The sequence below is a fragment of the Capsicum annuum genome, chromosome 12, assembly GCF_002878395.1.
Source record: "Capsicum annuum cultivar UCD-10X-F1 chromosome 12, UCD10Xv1.1, whole genome shotgun sequence".
In the NCBI taxonomy this organism is placed as follows: Eukaryota; Viridiplantae; Streptophyta; class Magnoliopsida; order Solanales; family Solanaceae; genus Capsicum; species Capsicum annuum.
The window spans coordinates 9154026-9178211 of NC_061122.1; the positions used below are offsets into that span (position 1 = coordinate 9154026).

At 31.3% G+C, this 24186-nt stretch overlaps 1 protein-coding gene across 1 annotated transcript; it reads right to left on the reverse strand.

The window, feature by feature from the left end:
• Nucleotides 1-11118: 11118 nt before the first annotated feature.
• On the reverse strand, nucleotides 11119-22552 carry LOC107850355 (endoribonuclease Dicer homolog 2-like). Its single transcript, XM_047400714.1, has 23 exons — nucleotides 22444-22552; nucleotides 20880-20961; nucleotides 20586-20763; nucleotides 20325-20438; nucleotides 20058-20192; nucleotides 19057-19141; nucleotides 18886-18950; nucleotides 18504-18644; nucleotides 18087-18215; nucleotides 17870-17999; nucleotides 17658-17757; nucleotides 16428-16623; nucleotides 16189-16349; nucleotides 15703-15921; nucleotides 15372-15598; nucleotides 15018-15292; nucleotides 14499-14926; nucleotides 14306-14409; nucleotides 13997-14193; nucleotides 13265-13474; nucleotides 12331-12741; nucleotides 11793-12071; nucleotides 11119-11697 (listed from the first exon to the last, which is right to left on the reverse strand). The coding sequence occupies exons 2-23, from the start codon at nucleotides 20948-20950 to the stop codon at nucleotides 11341-11343; spliced, it is 4212 nt and encodes a 1403-aa protein (XP_047256670.1). The 5' UTR covers nucleotides 20951-20961; nucleotides 22444-22552; the 3' UTR covers nucleotides 11119-11340.
• Nucleotides 22553-24186: the final 1634 nt, after the last annotated feature.

Sequence of the window (24186 nt, forward strand, 5' to 3'; positions counted from 1 at the left end):
GAATCTCATTTTGAATTTTCTATAATGAATTTGTAAAGGAAAACACCGGATATATACCTTTGTTCTTTCTTCTTCCAATGCTAGCCTTGACAATACGTTTAATACCAGTTACACTGTTTGAATGATTGTCGAATATTTTTCCATAATATATAATATTGTGTTGTGGTATATTTTATTATATTGCATATATTATATGATTTTTGTCCTTATAAAATCTCACATATCAATAATTTGAATTATAAACCTAATAGAAAAGTAAGATATGAGATTTAGACCTATTATAAAATGTTAGGATAAATGATAAAATAAAATAATTAAGTAAAAATAAAATAAAAAAACATATAGTATAAGATAAGGATGTGATATTATCAAACTGATCGTTATATAAAATTATATTTTTCATCATTATCTAATGATAACCTTTGCTACAAAATACAGTATCATGGGTAACAATAGTCAATAAATACTTCTTTCTAAAGATGAGGGTAGTTATGTCATTTAAAATAAGAAAATGGACCATTTTGTACGAGACTATTGTCACGGGCCTATTTTTAGCCATGTGTAGACAGCTTAACACTCTCAATATCGATACTAAACTCAGTCCTAACCAGCTCTAAAATCAGTCCCCAAGAACCTTTGAACACTCACACAAACACGTAAGGAAAATAGCAAAGGAAGACACTCGATTTGGGAGGCCCGAAGAGCCAATTTTCTTATATATTTCTTGAGTAAAAACAAGTATGTGATATCTGCCCAAGAGGGCCTTACAAGATATATATAATGTCCCTTAGTCAAGGGTACAATAAATGCTAGTCAACATTTCTACATTTGGCCATGCAATCCATGCACTAGTGAAAAGGCCTTTGTCTCGCAACCTGTTTTGTGGTGCAGTTTCTGTTCAGCAGCTGGTCAAGGCTCCAAAGCCCCATAAATGTTGACCCGAGCTTGTAATTTGACCTCCCAAAGATGCCCCCACGTTGACCTTGTCAATAGACGTTGTGGAAGCCCCGTCGGGCTCCGAAATGCTCGGAATTATGCCCAAAACGTGATGAATTTAATGGGTAGTGACGCGGGGCGTACGAGGAACAGAAATAAAAAATAAATAAACATGCTCCTATTAAACATTTTAAAAAGTTTAAAATAAAATTGACATCATGCTAGAAACTAAAAAAAAAAATATTAAGAAATAAAAAATTAAATTTATTGGAGTGGCTTTTTTATTTTTTTGGGGTCCAAGAATATATTATATTAATATTAAAAATTAACCATACAGGGAGAATTGTGATTCATAGAAATGGTTAAAAGTGAATTATTAAAAATATCTGAATTAAAGGGGGCTTCTAAGTGAATCATTACAAATAGTATTTGATTCTTTATATAAATGTTTTCTTTATAAGAATACATTAACGTAAATTAGTTTCCAAATTTACATTCAAAGCAAGTTAATATTGTTCTAAATAAAACAAATAGGGGATGTATTTCATCAATCAATTATACATGGTATACTTATAACGAATATTGATTTAAAACAAGAAGAAATGTATTTCTAAAAGAAAAAGTAACATTTGAACTTCTTACAATTAAATTTTAAAACTTGGATTTACGAGCTTGCAACCTAATAAAATATTTTTGTTTTAGTAGAAATCATAATTCATGGGGAAAAAAAATCTTAATATAGATAGTGAAAAATTCTTATAACAAAATAAAAAATGGAGCATAGGAGGGAAAATGAGGCATTGCTATTTTTGTTTGGTGTATCGAGGTAATAGATCATTTTAAATACGTTATGTTAAAGTAATATAGATTAAAAGAATTGAGAATCAATTATATTATCACAAAAGTTAATGACAATAAATATGAAGCACTAATATGTATGTGGACTCAAATGGTTATGTTGTTTATCAAAATTTAGTGATTCTTAAAATCATTTAAACAATTTTTTGGATTTTTAAAGTGGTTCGTGAATTTTGAATGAATTGGAGAAATAGACACTGATTAAAAGGCTATAAATTCTAGAATCATCTATCAACAAACATGAAGTCTTGAAATAACTGATAAGAAAATGTTAAATTTTTAAAATTAAAATCAATTCTCAAAATATGTAAAATGTTAAGAATCGTTGTTCAAAATGTGTCATAGAAAGCGTTAAATCCTAAAATCACTGATCAAGAGATGTTTAATCCTTAAATCATTTATCATAAGGCGTTAAATTCTAGAAGTACTGGCTAAAAAAACGTGAAGTCCTGAAATCACTGATAAGAAAATGTTAAATCTTAAAAATTAAAATCAATTCTCAAAATATGTATAATGTTAAGAATCGTTGTTCAAAATGTGTTATCGAAAGCGTTAAATTCTAAAACCACTGATCAAGAGACGTTTAATCCTTAAATCATTTATCATAAAACGTTAAATTCTAGAAGTACTGGCTAAAAAACGTGAAGTTCTGAAATCATTGATAAGAAAATATTAAATTTTTGAGTCAATTCTCAAAAGTCGTGAAATATTTAAAATTATTGTTCATAAGGAGTTATAGAGAGCGTTAAATTCTAAATCATTAATCGCTCAATCCTTGAATTATTTGTCAGAAGGTGTTAAATTCTAAAATCACTAGTCAAAAAAGTGAAGTTCTGAAATCGTTGATAAGAAAATATTAAATCTTTAAATCAGTTCTCAAAGGATGTAAATAACTGATCAAAAAACGTGAAGTTCTGGAATCATTGATAAGAAAATATTAAATCTTTAAATCAGCTCTCAAAAGCCGTAAATGATTGGCCAAAAAATGTGAAGCCCCAGAATCATGATAAGAAAAACAAATCTTTGATTTAGTTCTCAAAAGACGTGAAATCTTAAAAAAAATATTGTTCATATATAAGGTGTTATAGAAAGCGATACATCCTAAAATCACTAATCGGAAGGCGTTCAACTCTTAAATCATTTGTTAAAAGACGTTAAATTCTAGAATTACTGGTCAAAATACGTGATGTCCTGAAATCATTAATAAAAAGAGTTAAATCTTCGAATCAGTTCCCAAAAGACGTGAAGTCTTAAGAATTATTGTTCATAAAGTTGTTATAAAAAACGTTAAATTCTAAGTCACTAATCGCTCAATGCTTAAATCATTTGTTAGAAGGTGTTAAATTCTAGAATCACAGGTCAAAAAACGTGAAGTCCTGAAATCATTGATCAGAAAATGTTAAATCTTTGAATCAATTCTCAAAAGATGTGAATCATTAGTCAAAAAACGTGAAATCCTGAAATCATAATAAGAAAAACATTAAATCTTTGAATTTAGCTCTCAGAAGATTTGAAACTTTTAAAAATATTATTCCTAAGGTGTCATAGGAAGCATTAAATCCTAAAATCACTGATAAAAAAGTGTTAAATTCTAGAATCAGTGGTCAAAAAAAGTGAAGTCCTGGAATCACCCGTTTTTAAAAGACATAAAATCTTAAGAATCATTGCTCAGAAGACGTTAAATCCTAAAATGAAGAATATAAGGTTAACACTTTTTAATGTTATCGTCGATATCGCTTGATTAAAATATGAATGTCATTATTCATTCATAAATTTGCTCATGAATAAGATTCAAACTATATTTAGGAAGCACAATTAAGTGCCTCTAAACCTAGTAAGATTTGAAATTTTATTCATCTTGGTTCTAAGATTAAGAGATTGATGAAAATTTAATCACGTTTATTCAATAGTTACTAAAATAAATATACATTATTATTAACCCAAAATAATACCATCAAATTTTGAAATTTTGCATAGTACCATACAATTATTTGAGGAGAAACTTACCCAAAAAAAATAAAAAAATGCAGAAAAGTATTCTCAATTGTGTTGTGTCAAAAAGGGAAAAAGAAATGATCTGTATGACAATGACATATAACAACTTATAAGAGACATTTTAACAAAATTATAATAGTTTCTATTAATTCAGATTTGTATCGTATAAAATTCAAAAAAATAAATATTTTTCCAACCAATAAAGGAAAATCATCGTTGTTGAGTTCTGAATGTATTATTAAATAATAATTTTTAAATAAAAATATAAAATTTAAATCAAACTTAAAAAATTTATCAATTCGCAAATATAACAACAGCTCTATCCTTAGCTATCAAAGAATTTTTGTGTCCTCTAAAGTTCAAATTAAAAATTTCTTACACATTAGTGAAATGGTTGGTAAACCTGATAGGATAAGAAATGATATTGTATAAAATTATTTTATTCCATTCTCCACATCAGATTATATAATAATTCTACTAATATAACACATATGGTATAGTAAAACAATTTTAAAATTACTTAATATCTCATACTAAATTTGAAATAAAATTAATATCAAATTTTACCGCAAGACTACTATCCTTATCCCATATATCTAACAAGCTATTAATTATGTACTTTTAAGAAATTGTAAGGTATATAAAGGATAAATAGTTTTGAGATAAAGTCATAGATTATTTTATTTTATGTTTGATTTAAAATATTAGTTAGTACCAAAATTACCATCCCATCATTTAAATCATAATGATAAAATGAGTTATCTCATATATATAAAATTAATAATCATAAAATTAATTATCGCGAAAGAATTTTTTTGGACCAACTACCCCTTAGTGATGTGGAGAGAACTGTTGAAACCTTAGGCTCCAAGGAATCAATTATCACAACTTCACATCACATGTGGGGAATACAACTTTTATTTTTCTTTGATGTTGAAAGGAAACCTATTTAAATCTTAGTCTCCCAAGGAAAGCTTTACCACATGGGAAACAACAAATAGACAATGAACTGTCTAGAGTATTCTAGAGCATACTACAAAGAAAAAAAAAATACTATTTCTAAATGAGTAAAATACATAATTACCCCTAATGTTGATCGAAATTTTTAAAAAGATATCTAAACTTTAAATTCGATCTATTATTTTACGATTCTTCTTGATTTCGTTGCAAATACACCATTTTGGACCTCTGCGTGTATACACGCGCCACAGAAGCGTGAAAGGGCTCAAATTTACCTTTTTTGACCAATTAAAAGTTGTCACGTGTAAATAATTAATATATAATTTATATTTTAAAAAAATAATAATAATATTTATTTATTTTGTAAAATTATTTCATAAACCCATCCATCCACCATTGTCTTCTTCCCCAACTTCTTCTTCATCACTATAACTCAACAACAACATCATCAATTATAACAACAACATCAATTACAGCAGCACCAACATCAATTAAAGCAACAAAAACAACATCATCATTACCATAATGTTAAAAAGAAAAGTTGATGTACAATCTCCATTTTAATAGAACTTTAAGCTTCATTTTAATGGAGAAAACTGGACCGGGGATGGGGGAGGGAGATGTTGGACGGAGTGGGGATGGAAGTAAGGGGTGGGGTGGGGTCATAAATTAAAAAAAATGGAGCTTAAAGCTCCATTTAAATGGAGATTATACAGGAGCTTTAAGCCCCATTTTAATGGAGCTGGACGCGGGGTGAAGGGGTGAGGGGAGGTTGCTGGAGGCGGGTGGTGGGGGAACAGGGGGTGGGATGGGGTAATAAATTAAAAAAAAAGAAAAAATTTATTCAAAAATAAATAAAATATGAAATTAAAATATTTAACACGTGGCAACACTTGATTGGTACGTGTGTTCACTCTCTTTATTGTGATTGAGATTCAGCAAAAAAAAGTGTATTTGCAATAAATTAAGTAAGAATCGTAAGATAATAGATCGAATTCAAAATTTAGATGTTTTTTTGAAAATCTTGATAGCGAGGAATCATTTGATTTAGGAAGAGTAAATACATAATTACTGTAGTTTAAAGATACCCCTGTTTATATAGTAGTACTAGATTATAAATGTCTTTATTGTATCTCTTATTAAATTTGTTTTACAATACTAATTTTATTAAAAAGTCATTGTATTGTGCTGTAAGCACATCTAAGCTAACGAGGATAAGTGTATGAAGACACTATTTCTGCTGAGGAGGTGGAGAAAACATTCTCAATAAATTCTCGGAACGAGAAAAATATAATTTAAAGTAGTTCAGAGAAAAGAAATAACAAAAAAAGAAACATTATTATTTCTATTTTTTCTTTTCTATATATTAGAAAAAGTTGTTTCAACATGTCATCTATTTGACATTAAATTCAAAGTTAGGGGTTTTATGATCTTTAAAGAAAATTATAAGTTCAGATTGAAAATCTCTTGTGCTTCTTTTGATGGACCTATTAAAAGTTCTAAAACAAAATCCTTTCTTTTCTAATTAATCACAGACAATGCCATTTAAGGAATTTATCATAAATGTCACTACACATATTATATTTAAGTAAATTGATTAATAAGATAATAATTTATTATAATAATTAATATGATAAATGTAATTAAATACATTTTATTTTTTATTTACATTTCATGTCAAACATATAATTTGCTTTTTTCCTTATTTGTTTCATGGATTGCGTACATTCTATCCTCCCCAGACCCCACTGTGTGGGAATATGGTGGGTTTGTTGTTGTTGTTGTTCCTTATTTGTTTCATGAAATACAAGTTTGCCTAATTTAAATTTTCAATGTAAATTAATAAAGCTAATTTAGTAAAATAAATTTTTAATAAAGATTTTTTAAAAATTTGTGCCAAATCAATATATACCAACAAAAAGAAACTAAAGAAAAATACCCAACAAGATTTTACTTATATAAGGTTAAAAATAATTCGTTCCGAAATAATAATTGGTTATCTTTGTATATGCAAATCATATTATCCGTATTGAATTAAGCATACTATTCCTACAAGTTAATTGATTTTTTAATTAAAACTTTGATCATTAATTATTTGTTGGATTGTAGTTGTTTTGATCACCTCAAACTCAAAGCAAAAATTTTAATATTTCACTTTTAAAAATCTTAATATATAAAATGTACTTTACTTATATAACTTATTTGATTAATTTGATTTTTTTCTCAATTTATCTAAAACCTATGGAATTATGATTTTAACTAAATAAACCTAATAATTAGTATTTCTTGATTTTTAAAAATTCACCAACAATCCTATATCACCCCTGATTAATTATTATAAGCAATTTATATATTTAAAAAATTAATATTAAAAAAATAAAATAGACATTTATGACATGTATGCTTCAATCATAATTTTACTATATCACCTCTAATTAATTATTATAAGTCATTTATCTTTGAAAATTTAATAATATTCAATCCGAGATTTTATTATATCATCCCTAATTAATTATTATAAGTCATTTATGTATTAAAAAATTAATAATATTGAATTAAAAAAATAAAATAAATATTTATGACATGTCTGCTTCAGCTGTTTCAATCATGATTTTGCTATATCACCCTTAAGTAATTATTATAAGTTATTTATGTATTAAAAAAATTAATAATATTTAATTAAAAATAGACATTTATGACATATCTGCTTCAGCTGCTTCCATCATAGTTTTACTAAATATTACTCTTAATTAATTATTATAAGTCATTTAAGTATTAAAAATTAATAATATTTAGTAAAAAAAAGTAACATAGATATAAAAATGACAAATTAACTCTTGATGTTTTAAATTAACTTGACGTCTTATATGAGATCCACTTAATTTTTTTCACCGGTATTTTTATAGTAATTTTGCTATGCCACTTCTAATTAGTCATTGTAAGTCATTTGAGACATTTGAGTCATTGTAAGATCATTATTTTAGTATTATATGTATTAAAGAGTCGTTTGGTGTGAGGTATAATTATAACAATTCAGAGATAAAATTCATGATTATTTATCCTGCGTTTAATTAGATGTATTAGGTAATCTCAAAATTATTTGTCGCATCATTCATACCACAATGATGAGATAAGTTTCTTTTTTTTTTTTTTTTTATTTCCCAAGGTATCCCCACAGCCGGCAGCCGTGAAACTAATCTTCCATTTCACTGTCAGCACACTAAGCGGTAGGGAACTGGCCACAGAGTTTTCTTCGTTCACCAGAGGTGGGGATCGAACCCCCAACCTCTTGCTTAAGGGGTGAGGTGCTGAACCGTCACACCAACCCTTGTGGTTGATGAGATAAGTTATCACACTTACATGTTAGTACAACTTATTTTGCAATAACTAATTCCGGAATAACTTATTTCCAAACAACCCACCCCTAAGTATGTATATATACATATGTATGTACATGCATGTGCATACATTTTTGTATTTTATCACTCTCTTACTAAAATCTTTTCGTATTACTTAACTTTTTATTGATATAACACAATCCTTAAGAAAATTTTTCTTAGAGGTATATTTTGCTAAATTAACCTTATTAATGATAATTTGAAACTTTAGATTTGTCTATACTGTTACTTGATATAGTTATTTAACACTGAAGGGTAGAAAAAAAACATAATATAATTCTTTTAATTTCACAAATTGAGCAGATAAATTAAAACATCTATTTTTAGTATGAGGATCAAGTGATAAGAAACGATATTATCTATTGTCTATATCAATAAATAAGTTGTGATTGTCATTAATAAAGTATTACATATTTTATATATAAATAAATATAATCTTTAAAATTTGACCTTATTTTTATTCGAGAAAAACATCTGTACCCCCGAACTATGACCAAATTTACTATGACACACATCAACTTCACGGGGGCCCTATTACCCCTTAAACTAAATTTTAGCGTATTTTTGTCAATTTTTTTAGCTAACGTGATTCCTTTTTACAATCATTTTAGATGGCGTGACACCTTTGATGTGAGCTCCATTTTATGTAATAAAGATGTTACATAAGCAAAAAAAATGACAAAAATACGCTAAATTTGAGTTTAGGGGATAATAGGAGCCCTGTGAAGTTGGAGTGTGTCGTAACAACTCTGACCATAGTTCAGGGTGGTACTAGAGGCTTATCTCTTTTATTTATTGTTTATATTTTCTGGATTGAAATATGTTTATAAAATTAATATTACTTATTATTTTCACTTGTAAATTAAATATTATAGTTTTGATTATTATTAATAAAATTAATTTTCTTATTATGCTAATTTACTTTATAAAGATCATCATTAGCTTATATACTTAATTAGTATTTCTTACTTTTTTTTTTCTAGAAGATAATGTTTATATTTTTATGAGCATTTTGTTATATAAATAATGTTTATGTTTTTATGAAAATTTTGTTATATGAATTTTTCAAATGAAAATATGATGACTTTAAAGAAGTTAAAAAAAAGAATAAAAAAAGTTAATGATAAAGGGTAAAATAGAAATTTTAAAAAGTCAATTAGGATAAAGGGGGGAGTATGATTATTGTTCAAAATTTAGGAGGGAGTTTGATTTTTAAGATAAAGTTGGGGAGGGGAAATGATTTTGACCCTTATCTAAATACATATTAAAAGTATGATTGATTATTCAAATTCTATTTGTTTCATATAAATTGAGACAAAAATAACATATGTTGAACTCGTGCTAAATTTCCGATGAATTTTAGAATGTATATGCACTCTTCTTTTAAAAAAACTTTTGTTTAAATATATCAGGATTGAAAAGACAAGTTCTAATACAACACATCAAATAGTGTATAAGAAATAATATTAGTATAAATAATACCAGCATTACCAATACAAGCATTAATAATGCAAACCTTATTAATACATTCTATTCAAATTATTTTTATACACTCTAACAAATGGCTCCTACGTTTCAATGGAAAGAACATATACAAAAGCAAAGTTCGATAAATAATTTACAGAAGTATGTTTTATTATGTTCTCAAAGTCAAATAACTTAAATTAATATGATAGATGGTAACTTATAGTTTTTTTATATATATAATTTTCAAAATACTTAAAATTTAAATTTAAAATATTAATTTAATTTTAACTTCAAAGAACAAGTTGACAAATAAAAAAGAAGGAGAAATGAAAGTAAATGATGTTTATATCGGCTTAGTTGGGAATACAATGCAATTTTAACCTATTAGTTACAATCCACATGTGATGTAATATGCAATGACTAGATAACCATTTATCTTTTTCAATAATTATTCTCTATTTTATACAACAAGTGTTAAGTCTTATATATCAATTTTAATATCATATTTTATACTCAATGTAGCAAATTTCAGTAATATGATTAAAAATCTGAACTTTAAAATGCATAGAATTGCGTTATTTATATAAGTAAGTTATACATAATTATCTTGTGAAATAATTTGGCCCCTTCAAAAATACAATCAAATAATTAATATGTTTTGTATATTCATGTTTTATAATTCACATTGACATCAATCTAACTTATCGTACATAATCAAAATATCTTAATATTGGGTCCGTGCTGACATGGGTCATGTTACTCTAGTTTTATTACATAACAATAAACCCAATAGTACAATACAATAATTTTTAACGGGGAGTAGCAGAAAAAAGAAACTAATGCTGTGCATTGGCTGCACATTCGCGGCCGTTTGGTAGAGTGTGATAAAAAAAAAACTAATTAATGCATTAGCTCTATGCATTGCTAATATCTTATTTCATATACTTTTTCAACCTATGTATACATTCTGTTGTGTATTATGTTATGCATAACTAATACCATCATTTTTCTATGTATTAGCAATATAAAGCTTTCAACACATGCATTAATTTATTAAATGACTAATTTACCCCTCAATTTTTTTTCCAATTCCTTTTCCGTTGTTGTTCTTAAAGGATATATCAAATGATTGCAAAGTATATTACCTTTGGAATCTTTTATGCCAAAGGAAACTGAATAGTAAATTTGCTCAAATTTCTTCTTTATTTATTTTTTCTTGTTATTTCAATTTGTTTCTCATTTTTCCTGCAAATTTCACATTTCACTGAAAAAGAAGCAACGCCGACGATGACGGAACAATGGAGTTTTAGTCGGACAGCGAGCATAGCGCTAACAATTCATAGAGAAGAACAGAGAACACATTTTATACTCACACACACAATCTGATACAGAGTGGAAACACAAGAAATGAAAAAAAATGCGCACACACACAGAGAACAATGAGAAGACACGAGAGGAAAAATAGGTCGGAGTTATAATAAAAGAACATAAAGTGGAGAGGGTATGTTTGTCAAACAATTTTCTATTAATAAGAATTATACAAACTATATTATTTTTAATTCATCAAATCAAACAAAAATACAAGCACAGCGAACAAAAGCATGACTAATACACCATATTTTACATTATATTATACACTCTACTCGAGGACATTTTTGCTTACATAACAACGAACCCAATAGTACAATACAATATTTTGTAACTTGGGAGTAGCAGAAAACAGAAACTAATGTTGCGCATTGGCTGCACATTCTTTCAGAGACTTGAGCACAGTTTTGCAAGCCACCTTCTTGGCCATTTTTTTGTCTCGTCCCGAGCGCGTATCCTTGTGAATAACACCATCTGCTTCAACCTCTACTGTAATGTATGCAACGCCATTCTCATGAGAGACGATATCCTTCTTCTTTATGTAACCTTTCTGGTCACAGAGTTCACTCAACTCTCTTTTTGGCTGGAGTTTTATTGTTTGAGGTGTAATCAACGGTTCCAGAAGAGGTCGTATGCTCCGAAATGTAATATCTTTGTTGAAGCCAGAATCAACAAAGATCGCACCAGCAAGGGACTCGATAACATCTCCAAGCACCTATAGAAAACCAAAAAGGAAAATGACTCAAACGCGTAATTGAAATCAATTTGGCGTGCATGTATAATACTTTTAATGGGCAAGTATAGCAATACCTTAGGGAAAGTAGTTTCGGCCTCCCATCCGAACGTGGAAACAAGATCCAATAACCCGAAATCCTCAGCAGTACGACTTATCTGCCTTTGCAGCTCTTGCGAGGCATGAAGAATGTGCTTGTGCAGGCCAGCCTTAACTGCAGATTGAGCATAGCATTCATTGTTTACAGAAGCAGACCTCAAATCGGTAATAAGTCCTGGAGTCAATCCCGGATATTTGAAATAGAGATAAGCGGTAACAGCATAATCTAGCACTGCATCTCCAAGAAATTCCAAGCGCTGCATAGCCAAGGTGATAATCAGTATTTGAATGAAGAGAGTCAAAAAGGAACAAATACTAGTTTAAGAACAACAAACTATGAATATAGGCACTATGTGAATTTATCACAACACACTTTATTTTCTTGTTTACTAGCAGCTGTATGAGTAACCACCAAATACTGTGCAGCCTTAGGTTAATGAAATGTTCAAGTTCACAACTCCCCCAATCCAGACAACAATATATTTTAGCAAGATAATATTTATTTACGAGAATAACCTGATAACATCGTGGAATCTCAGGTAGCATGTAAGATCCGTGAGTAAGTGCTTCAACAAGCAGAGAAGGATCATGGAACTTGTAATGTAGCAGGGATTCCAAGTATCTGACATTGACTAGCTTCTCAGCATTCACGGGGAAGTGTCTTGGCAGAGGTGCATTAGCAAAATCAATTTCCAGCCCAAGCCATTTCATAAATGATAAAGCCGCCACTTCCCCGCCTGAGCTGAGGTAGGCACCTGTCAGTGCCTCAACGACATCAGCTACTCTCTTACCTTTAATTTTCAGCTTCCCCCGACTATACATTTTTACTGAAGGCATCAGGAAATCTTCGTCAAAGCTGTGAACTTGAGAATTATCACCAGGAATGAGCCATGTTTTAAGATCGAATGGTTCATTACGGATAAATCCCTGTAATCAGAGATAAATATTGAAGGGAAACCAAAAGAAGTACAATGAAAACGAACACGGGTAGCATTTGCAGCCAGCAATATGCAGTTAAACCAATAAAATATGAAGACTCTAGGAATTCTTTAAGAACACACTGGGATATTTACTTATTTAAGGATTCAAAAGCAGTCACTCAAAATTGCCATGTCCTAAATAAAAGTACTCCAATTGATGCACTGGCAACGTATGCATGTTTTAGAAATACGAGAACGCAGCAATGTTTAACAAATATTATCACCAAGGGAGGGAAGCAGAGAATGTTTACATGCGAGAGTTGGCAACTTTTAGGTTGCGGAATGAATAACAGTCAATATCAGAACTTTGATTAAAGTGCACATGCGGATACCCCTTGGTTGTTCTTAAACTACAGTGAGACACATCAGAAAAGAATAAGCCATCCCTGATTAATAGTTATCGAGACATGGAGTTGATGCTACCTGAAATCCAAATGAACTCAACAAAAGTATCGCCAAGGAATACCTACTGGGATTTTACGAGCACATCCAAGCTTGCACAGTGCAGCATTGGAAATGAATGTGTTTTTCTTAAAGCTGAGAAGACCCTCGTGATGATTTTCATATGTCTTGAACAGCCGTGTACTGACAGCATACTTGAGAAAGGAGTCTCCAAGTGTCTCAAGTGATTCCAAATGAAACTTCTCGAGGCATTTCTTTGTAGTCATTGCTTCCAAAACCTAAAATAATAAACACAGAGTAAGTTATGAGAACGTTATCCCACTGACGGAAACTCGAGCACGAGAGTATGTATGAAGCTTGTGACAATTAGAGCAAAGTATTAGGGTTTTTGCCTGATTTTCTTACCAACTTTAAGTTTTACTTTTCTTAAAAGGAAAATAAAAGTAAATACCATAATTACTTTTACTTTTCCCGAAAGAAAAATATAAAATTTTTCCATATTTGACTAACCTCTTTCTTGGAGGAATGGTTTTGGACATCTATAAATAGAAAACCCCTTCTCATACCATAAGTCTTGTTTAGGGGGAGATTTCTCCCAATAAGTTCATTGTTTATCAATATTAGATTTCAATATGTGGGTCTCTCGACCAAAGCATATCAATAATATTATGTTTTTAGTTTAGTTTTCTTTATCGTCTGACTTATCATCTCATGGTTTGCAAACTTTAAGCTTCCGCATGATGCTCTCTCGATTTCGAACCCCACACAAAGATCTTAGATGAGATCATAGCAGCACATACCTTAGCGGTTGGGATAAAAATATTTAGTGGGCAGTGATCAAAAAGCATTCTTTTCAAGTTGGAGGCCATAACCAAGGACTCGATCCGATGCATGATCGAAGGAACATATGAATAGGTATTAAGGGTAGAAATAGAGACAGGTGACATGATGAGAGAACAAAGTTCAGGAGGCAACTCAGCAGATGAATTAGTTGAATCTGCAATGCAGGCCAAAGAGGTCAAACAACAATGAATAGGTCATTTTCATTACGCTATGAAGCACAGTGATCGTATAAGCATTATAACAAAAAGAAAATCATATAATCAAACCTTTAGCTTTCTGAGTTCTGCATCTCTGGAGGTAATTGTGCACCTTACAAATATGCTTTCCCCTAAGAAGTGGTTCTTCTTCAAAGCATATGTTGATCTCATGCCTGTAAACCGCACCTTACTTAATATTTTGAAAGCAAAAGATGATACATGGAAAAGGTGCATCAGGAAATCAGTAGCTAATTGCACATACTGCTTTTTGAAGTATTCTCTGTACGTAATGGATTCTCTGGTTCTCAAATCCAACAGAGAGTTGCAATCCAGATTATCCAAAAACCCTGTAATGCAGTATATACGGCCATTATGAGGTGTCCAGGCCAACGAATTCTCTAACATGCAGCTGCACACCACCCCAGTTTTGGTGTTCACGCTGCGTTTGTGACGTTGTGTTGAACAGAAATCCGTATGCTTATCCCCAAGCTCTTGAGAAGGAAAGAGCAAAGAATTCACACATCTCCAATTTATTTCAGGGGTTGTACCCAAAGATGGGAGCAGAAGAAAATCAGAAACTGCAGAACCAATAGGCGATTGAACTGCAGCTAAAGCGTCCTGCAGTTTACTCAGATCACGGTCAAAGAGAATTCTGAAGATACTGACTTGAAATCTCTTACACCGTTGAATCTGAAGAGAGAGATAAAAATATGAAAATATCACCAACCATTCTTACAGATACCGAGTAAAGAAATGATAAAATCCATAAAATAATAGTTACCTCCTCAGAAGTAAGCTTAACAAGTTTACTATAATTTAGTAGAACTTGCAAGCGTCCCCTCCTATCAATGTCCAAGTCAAAAGACAATATTTTATCATCAAACTCGAGCTTAGTCCTAACAGCAAGTAAAATCCCATGAAGCTGAAAGTCGTTGCGAAAGTCAGGTTGCAACTGAACCAGGTAGCAGTAGTACACTGCTTCTGAATCATTGCTGCCACGACTAACCAACTCTGGTGGAAAGTATTTTGATTCTTCAACTGTATGCATTTGACATTCTGCACAATGTAATAGGTTAGAATAGTCGAGCATCACAATCCCAAAAAATTCACATTAGATAAAAGATGTTAGAATTACCCAATTCTTTGTTGATGGCTTCTTCCTCCACGATATCAGGAACAAGATTATCAGTCAAGGCACCCACATGATGAAGTTCTTTACAAGCTGCCAAGCATGCAAGTTGCCTCGCTGCTTTGCTATTCTCCTTTACACTAATACTTCTCAGGGGGCAACTTATGGGAAGTTGTAGGGTGTAGGCTGCTGTTTCTTTATCAATCACAAACCTAGGATTGGGTTTAAAGTACCTACAATTGAATTATATGTCAGCCGGTAATGCAATATTTAACACATGAAATACTAAAAAGATACCAGAATCCTCGACATATAGCAAGAAATATGCAGTACAAACCCATCCGATGGTAGCCTTGAGCAATAGAAGTGTAACAATGAGACACTGGAACTGAGGGTAACAATTGCTCCAGTCCTTTCAACTTCGTAGTAAGGCTCATCATACAGTTCATCATCCAGAGGCGAACATGGAATAGATGCATGACGTAATGATTCTTGCCGCATTATTTCCCCACTAGCCTTAAATTTTTGCATGCGAGTGCGTGTTGAAGTATCCCCACTAGGATTTGAGTAAAAATGAGAATGATCAGTCCATCGTTAGAATCAAATCTTCCAAATTTTATCATTGAAAATTGCACAAAAAGCCAAGAGCTCAAGTAATTGTTTGCCTATTAAGTTCTTTTAAATAATTCATTTAATCTTTTTATGACAGAAGTGCAACAGAAAGTGATAAAGAGCGGTTTCTGTAAACAATACACCGACAGCAATAATGACAGAATTCTAAAAAAAATCCAGAGTATCAATTAGAGTAGATGACAAAATATACCTTCTGACCATCAGAAGAAAGTCGGAGTTCTGCATTCGAGCTCGCCCACGAGATTGTATATAGCTACAAACAGTAGCTGAGGGATCGAATCGAATTACAAGGTTACAACTTTGAACATCTAAGCCTTCTTCAAGAATAGATGTCGCTACAATAATGTTCACCTGAAGTTTTTGCATGGATATCAGACTTTATATCTTCAGAGAAACTATCTAGAAAGCAATAAATCAAAATTGACTTACCAGACCCTTACGAAATTCTTCAACAATTTTGCTTTGAATTTTCCTACTCTGTGACTGCACCTCAGAAATATGTCCTGCGGTGTACTCGGTTCTCCAACCACATAGTTCCGGAAGCAACTCATTCAACAGAGACCGAAGAACAATGGCTGTAATAATTCTCTCAACAAATATTATACATCTCAAATCCTTCAGGTGCCTGTTGGATTAAAAACAAAGGTCCACATGTTACTAATGAAAAGATTGCTGTCCAGTAAATGACTATATATATATATATATATAAAATCCTATTTCCCAACAACATAATGGATAATCTCAGAAACTGTTCAAACTAAATTCCAGGGAAGTGCCAACAAGTACATAGAATGAAAAGTTCATACAATTAAAGTAGGCTTAAGAAAGAAACAAAGAAAATAATCAAGCTATATATAAAACAAAAGCTGAAAAATAAATTAATAAGCTAACATATAATGGCAAATGCCAATAAGAGGTTCAAACTCAGGATTCCCCGAAAATAATTTGATCCTGCCTTAAAAATCCAAATTTTGGACATAAAACGCGGGAAAGAAAAGAAAAAGCTTTGAAAAATTATGTTCCCTGGCATAGATAAATTTTGGGCCGACAAATGAAAGACAAATCAATTAAAATAAGGGAAACCAAAGAGCCCGCCATACGCTTCAACACAAGGAGCAAAAAGCGAGATTAGATGAGACAAGAAGAAGCAGAGGTGGTAATAAGATTTCTACAGGTCTTTTATGGACAGCTAATAGATTCTAGTTTAAACATGAAAAAATGATCATTGAAGCAATAGCATAACAAGTGTTACACTATTAAGTACAATGTCATTTGTCAAAAGCATAGTTCAAAAGGACATGATTACGTAAGGGAATCACTAAGGCAGCATTGCTGTGAGAGTTGACGACTCCACAATTGTAAGATCTAACAACTGATATAGCGATATTAGCTTCCAGAATATTTAGTCGCATCAACACTAGATCACATTTATATGTGCTTCCTCAAAATCTCTTAAAGAAAAGTAAAAGAGGTTCATTTTGCCCAGGGGAACAAAAAGATGGCCTTCTTTCTTCCAAGGAGTCTCACGCAGACACAAAATGTTAAGAGAATATAACCGACCACTTTACTTTTCTCCATTTATTCTACAAAATTCCAATAGATTGAATTGACGTTAAAGCTTTTGACTAATTATTAGATTTAATATTCAACCACTCTCACCTGTACTTGAGAAGCAACTCTAGAAGACAATTAACTTTGGATGACAAATATCCAGCCTCCGTATTTGCCTGAATATCACCACCAATTGACCAATGTGGCCCTATGCTTACAGGGAAGAGAAAGAGAGTAAGAGAGAGAGATAGCGAAAAGAAATCGGAAAACATGGTTACAGCTCAGGGAGAAAAGAAAATGGATGTTGCTAACTATGATACCAGAAGGTAAGCGAGCCGAGAAAATCTTGGAAGCACCCAGACTGAAATTTCTGACAATTGTCTGACAACATACATCTAATACTCCCCATGAAAAGAAACTAGTTTCTTCATGGGACAAGAACTCAGCAGCCTGATTCAAAAGTCATGTTAGGAATGTGATGTATAGGCCAAAATAATTTTCTTTTTTGTACACTAGCAAGGAACAAATTTTTTTTACCTTGAAAGCCAGCCAAACACCCATCTCAGTCAAACAAAATAGGAAAGCCGAATGAAGTTTTGATAATCTTTTTCTTGCAGATCCAGCACTATTGTCGGACATATTTGATTTTGAAATTGAACATTCATGCTGCAAAGATAAGAAACGTTAAACAACTAAAACTGGAAGAGCAAAAATGTTTGACCCATATGTTGAACAAGATAAAATGATATCTCCAATCAATACTACAAGGATAAATTAAGGTTTAGTTAGTACTCGCAATATTCTATCCAGACACTTTCTGGTTTCTACTTGAACAACTACTAAAGAGGCAACATAAGCTAACCTCTTCAGTGAAGGACGAAATGTTTGCATGGACATTCTGTAAAATAGAAAGACAAAATCCATTGGCTAAGGAACTGATGTAGTGATGTTTACCTTTCCTTTCAACATTTCCAGATCATGAGCTAAACTGAGAGACAATGTGCAAGGAATATCCACATGTTCATACATCTCCAGCTTCGTATTTGAGAATGGGATATACTCCGCCAGAACGGATTCACTGAGACACGTGTATACCTTCATTTGCAAAGGGAGATCAGAATTAGAGGAACCGAATGCAAATCTAAATGTGTGTTTATGGCTTTCTGCTTATACTAAGTATAAGACAAAAAGAAAATAAGGACAACTCGAAGCAAGAAACTAATGTAAAAAAGATACACTTGCAAGAAAGGTAAACTACAGAGTTCTCGTCTCTGAACTACACATAAGCAGAGTGCATAACAAAAATAGATAAATGGAGAAGATAAACTAAGGGAACCTTAGAATTCATAAGATTCTCAAGGTCACTAATCTGCTTCCAATAATTATCTGCCGTGCTAGAACCTGCAGAAAAAGTATAAACATGAGAATCTACAGAAATGAGAAAATCAGTTTCTTAACGGTATGGTGTAGAAAGATGTCCAAAGCTATAAAATCAAATCCCATTAACCTTTAGACTTGATAGGGGAAGCAGTCATCCCGAATATTCTTGGAAGCTGTGCGCTATCACGAGTTAACTGTCGATGATAAAATTCCTGAAAGAAAAGCAATTATCTAAGACAAGAATTACTCAAACACCTATCACAACACCATATCCATCCATTACAATGAGATCCGAGTAAAACACTTGAGATGATTTGAAATTGACTTGATATTATAGAGTGACAAATTAGCTTTTGTTATAGAGAATGACTTTGGGTCTAACTCAATCTCAAAAATTAGCTCATGAAGTGGGCATTGCCCAAGATCATAAAAGGAGTCTATAATACATGCTTTCAACCAAATTGGCACTCTAACAATTTTTACTCCATCAAGCACCTCATTGAGTTTGAACCCACTGTTTGTGCCAAGTGAACCAAAAAGGGTACGCAGAGTATTAAATTAGCAAGTTCGGGGGGGTATTTAAGACAAACGATAGTTTAGGTGTACACTAAATAAAACGTTACAAGTTCAGGGGTTAACTAAGACTTCTCTCTAAGACAGCCACCATCGTTCATTAATCTGCAGCAATAGGAGCGTTTAAGGATTCTCTAGAAGCAGTAGAAGCCAAATATAATCAGCTATAAAAGATGGCAAACTATAAATGTTCATGAATTGCAACACCCGGTTGACAGTCTTTTGCTCATTGTTTATGTTGTATGTCTCTATAAGTACTCTTTCCTTGCATGTAACGTATTTCCAGTTGATAACTCAAACATAAACTTATACTACTTGACAGTATATCAACTCATTTCAGCAAACAAACTTACTGAACTCCGTAATAATAATTTATTCAAACAACTTTCTTTGGATATGCGATAACCAAAGTGGGTCAAGTATTTTCGAACCAAGAGAGTGACACAAATTACATAACAGCATTGTCCAGGTGAAGAAATCGCACTACATAATATATAACCAACAATGTGCACAAACTATTGTACAGAAAATTCAATCGTAGCACAAACAACTTACCGACATTATGCTGGCATAGGGGTGTCTGCCTCGTGCATTGTGGCACTCATCAAATATCATAACTTTTATCATGTTTAGTTGTAAAAACCTGTGCCTCAAAGCAGAAAGTAGTATCGCCGGAGTCATAACCAGTACCTGAAAGAAAAGAACTTGCAGTGATTACTTATGACGGATCCAAGTAATACATATACAACGGTAACTTAATTCAAAGAGAGCCCCACCAAAAAAAAAGGATTTTAAGGCAAAAAATGACAGCTTCATACACACCTCATGTTTATCCACTTCATGTTTCCATGTAGATGCATCCCAGAAATCGACCCCCATTTCTCCCCAATATGTGCCGACTTTCAAGTCGGTATGCATTTTCAGTGCGTCTCCTTGCTAATAATTATCAAATCACAACATGAAAAACATTAGGACAAGTCAAAAAGCCAGTTTAGAAAACAGTATAACCAAACTTAAAGCATAAGAGAACAAATGGGAAAAAAGAATTCCATCTATAGACAGGAGAGAACTTTAAGTGGATACCTGAGTCACCAAAACAACTGTGGGGACCAAGAAAACAGCAATGTACGGAGACGGCTTACGAAGAAGGTACGCGTAGCTTCTCAGAAGCATGATAGCAATCAGGGTCTTTCCAGACCCAGTCTCCAAGTACACAATTGTGTTTTGCTTAATTGCAGTCTCCAACGCTTCCAACTGATAACTACATTAAGAAAATCAAAACATATATTATACAAAAGTTCTTCTTCTGTTAATTTTCTGTTTTCAATCAATTTTTTTCTAAGTCCGTTAAACAGAAAACAAATGTAAGATGCAAACCTTCTCGCGAAAGGCAGAGGATCAGCAGCGAGCTGTTGGTTTCCAAAGACCACTCCATTAATTTGCTCCATTGATTTGTTCTCTGCATAAAGACACCAATAAAGTATATAAGAGTGATCTTTGTGAAAAGGACACAAGAACAGTCAGCTGAATCCATTGATTTATTTCTACATTAACATCGAACCTAACAAGCATAAAGACTCCAAAAAAAGTAACAAAGATGACACCAACAACTCTCCAAGAAAACGACAACTACGTGATCATACATAAAGCAAAATCCACATGACAAGGAACACTCTCCAAGAAAATGAAATCCAGGTGATCATACATAAAGCTACATGACAAGGAACACACTCCAAGAAAATGAAATACAGGTGATCATACATAAAGCAGCCTATTAATTCTACATGACTAAGAAAAACCAAAATCCAAGGTAAGTTTACAAATCAAACCAGGAAAGAAACAAGGTTTTGTAAGTAAAAGCACATATAATCAAAGACTTAACCCCACATGTAAACACCAGTTTCAAAAAATTGCATAAAAGAGTGATCCTTATCAACAACAACATACCCGCCCACATAGTGGGGTCTGGGGAGGGTAAAGTCTCCCCAGACCATACCACTACCTCATATGAAGTAAAAGAGTAATCTTTATGAAAAGAGAAAAGGCCTGATATACCCTCAGTTTTAGAAAAAAAAAAAAAGTGACTCACATATATCCCTAGCATTACACAAATGGTGCAGATATACCTTTTTTCTCAAAAGTCTAAATAATTGATTTAAATAGGAATCACCAAGTTGACGTATATCAGGCCCTTTTCCTTAGTGGAAAAGCAACACAGAAACAGACAAGGAAACCTCACTGACTAGAATTGAACAGCAAAAACTTTGAAAACACCAACAAAACGAAGACGATAACAGAGAACTCTTCAAGAAAATGGCAACCAGGTGGCCATACATAAAGCAGTTTATTTATCTACACACACTTTTGATCATTCCAAAGAAACACAGAGAAAAAAACCAACATCCAATAGAAGTTTACAAATCAAACCAGAAAAAAAAAACAAGATTTTGAAAACACCAACAAAACAAATATGATAGCAGAGAACTCTTCAAGAAAATGGCAACCAGGTGATCATACATAAAGCAGTCTATTTCTCTACACACCCTTTTGATCATTCCAAAGAAACACAAAGAAAAAACCAACATCCAATAGAAGTTTACAAATCAAACCAGAAAAGGAAAACAAGATTTTCTCATTAAAAGCACATTTAATGAAAGATTTAGCCCAATGTAAACACCGAAAAGGCAACCACAAGGGTCTATCCACGGCCCTACATTGCATCAATACAAGAGGCTATATCTATGGCTCAAACCCGTAAACAGTAACACCCTTTTCAAGAAAATGCACAAAAAGTATAATCTTTATGGAAAAGAAACAACCTTCTAGTTATACGACAACAACAAAAATAAATAAATTATAAACACCCTTTACAAAAAAATGTACAAAAAGGTGATTTTTATGAAAAACAAACAAGAAAAAATAATAGTAAAAGAAAGCTCACTGGCTAGAGTTGAATTGCAAAATGCTGTGAAGAGAGAGTTTGTCAGCAAAAGCTTTGAAGTGTGAAGTGAAGAAAAATGAGTGAAAGACAGGGCTATTATATAGATTCTAGGACAACACCCCACCCCCCCTCTACCTACCCACCCTATACCCCTAAACAGGAAAGGAAAAAATGGATTGATGAAAAGACAGAATCTTTTGGAATCAAACGGAGGAAAAATTTAAAAACTGCTTTATTCCACTGTTACCCTTAAGAATATATTTAATACCAGTTGGATTTGCTTTTCTAGTGTAGGAAATTATAATAAAGACAAGGGTGTTTATGTCATTTAACCTTATGAAATTTGACCACGAGGGAAAGCTGACGCAGTGCTTCAGTGTGCTGGGTACGTGACCAAAATATAAAAGAATAAAAAAATATTAAATAATTTTAAGAATCAAAATAAAATTGACTTACGTAAAAAGAAAATATTATTTGACGGACATTTTATCGTTTCTGTTAATGATTTCTTCGTAAACTAGTTGCTTTAGTCTGTGTTAGCACGGATCTAATATATATTATTTACATTATATCAATTTATGTAGTACAAATAGTATTTGAAGTATCAATCAAATTTTTATTAATATAAATTTTTAAATAATTTAAATTGTTAATCATTATGATTTATGATACTTTTTACATAATTTAGTAATTTATGTTACTCGTTCTGTCCCAATTTTAGAATTTAGAGATCAGCCAATCAATTTTTTATTAATATACTTTTTAAAATATTTTAAACTGTTAATGTGACTTTAGTATCTTTTAATATAATTTCAAATAATTTAAGTTACTTGTTTTATCATAATTTATGTGACACTATTAGAATTTCAAAAGTTAATCATATTTTTTCTTATATGTTTTTAAAATACTAGTTAAATATACGTATCTCGTGTTAATTAATAATAAATTTTTATAAAAATTAAATTATTTTGTGTATGTTAGAGTACTAAGTAAACAACTTTTTTAAAAAATAACATAAAACTTTTAAGATAAAAACTATATTTAAAGAAAAATATGATAACTAATCACCACATTTTTTTCTCAAAAATCACTTTAACCTATTTTTATTTTGTATCATATTATCACGAAAAGGAATGATTCTCAATTTATAAAAATTCAAATTCAAAAAATTTTCCTTCAAAGAAAGACACCAAACTATGAAAAAATTTATTTTCTTTTCATAAATTATTTAACATATAATTTCAAATAAACCAAAACACTTAATTCTAAACTATTGATGTGACTAAATATTTTAAAGTAATTATAATACAACTTTGGTTCATTCCATTTTATTTTTCGTCATCTTTACTATTTAAAACTTTCTCCATGTTACTTTTTTTTAATTTATGTGTTCTACTATAATTAATTTTACAATACGCGTTATGGAATTAGTAATACCCCTTTTCCGTGCACAAATAAATTATTAAAATAGCAATTTTATTTTTTGAGCTAAAGTAATTATTTTCCTACTATCATATATTTTAGGATTCTTTAATTATTAATTATAGAGAAAATTATAAAGTCATAGTCTAACAATACAAAATTTATAGAAAATATACATGAAAAAATATTTGGATATAAACATTTGAGAAGCTACGTATTCGTGCAACAAAAATAGAAAAAGGGAAAGAAAGACATTTATTATCAATAGAAAAATCGAGAAAGATGAAGAATAATACACATATTTATTCTTTAATTTTTATT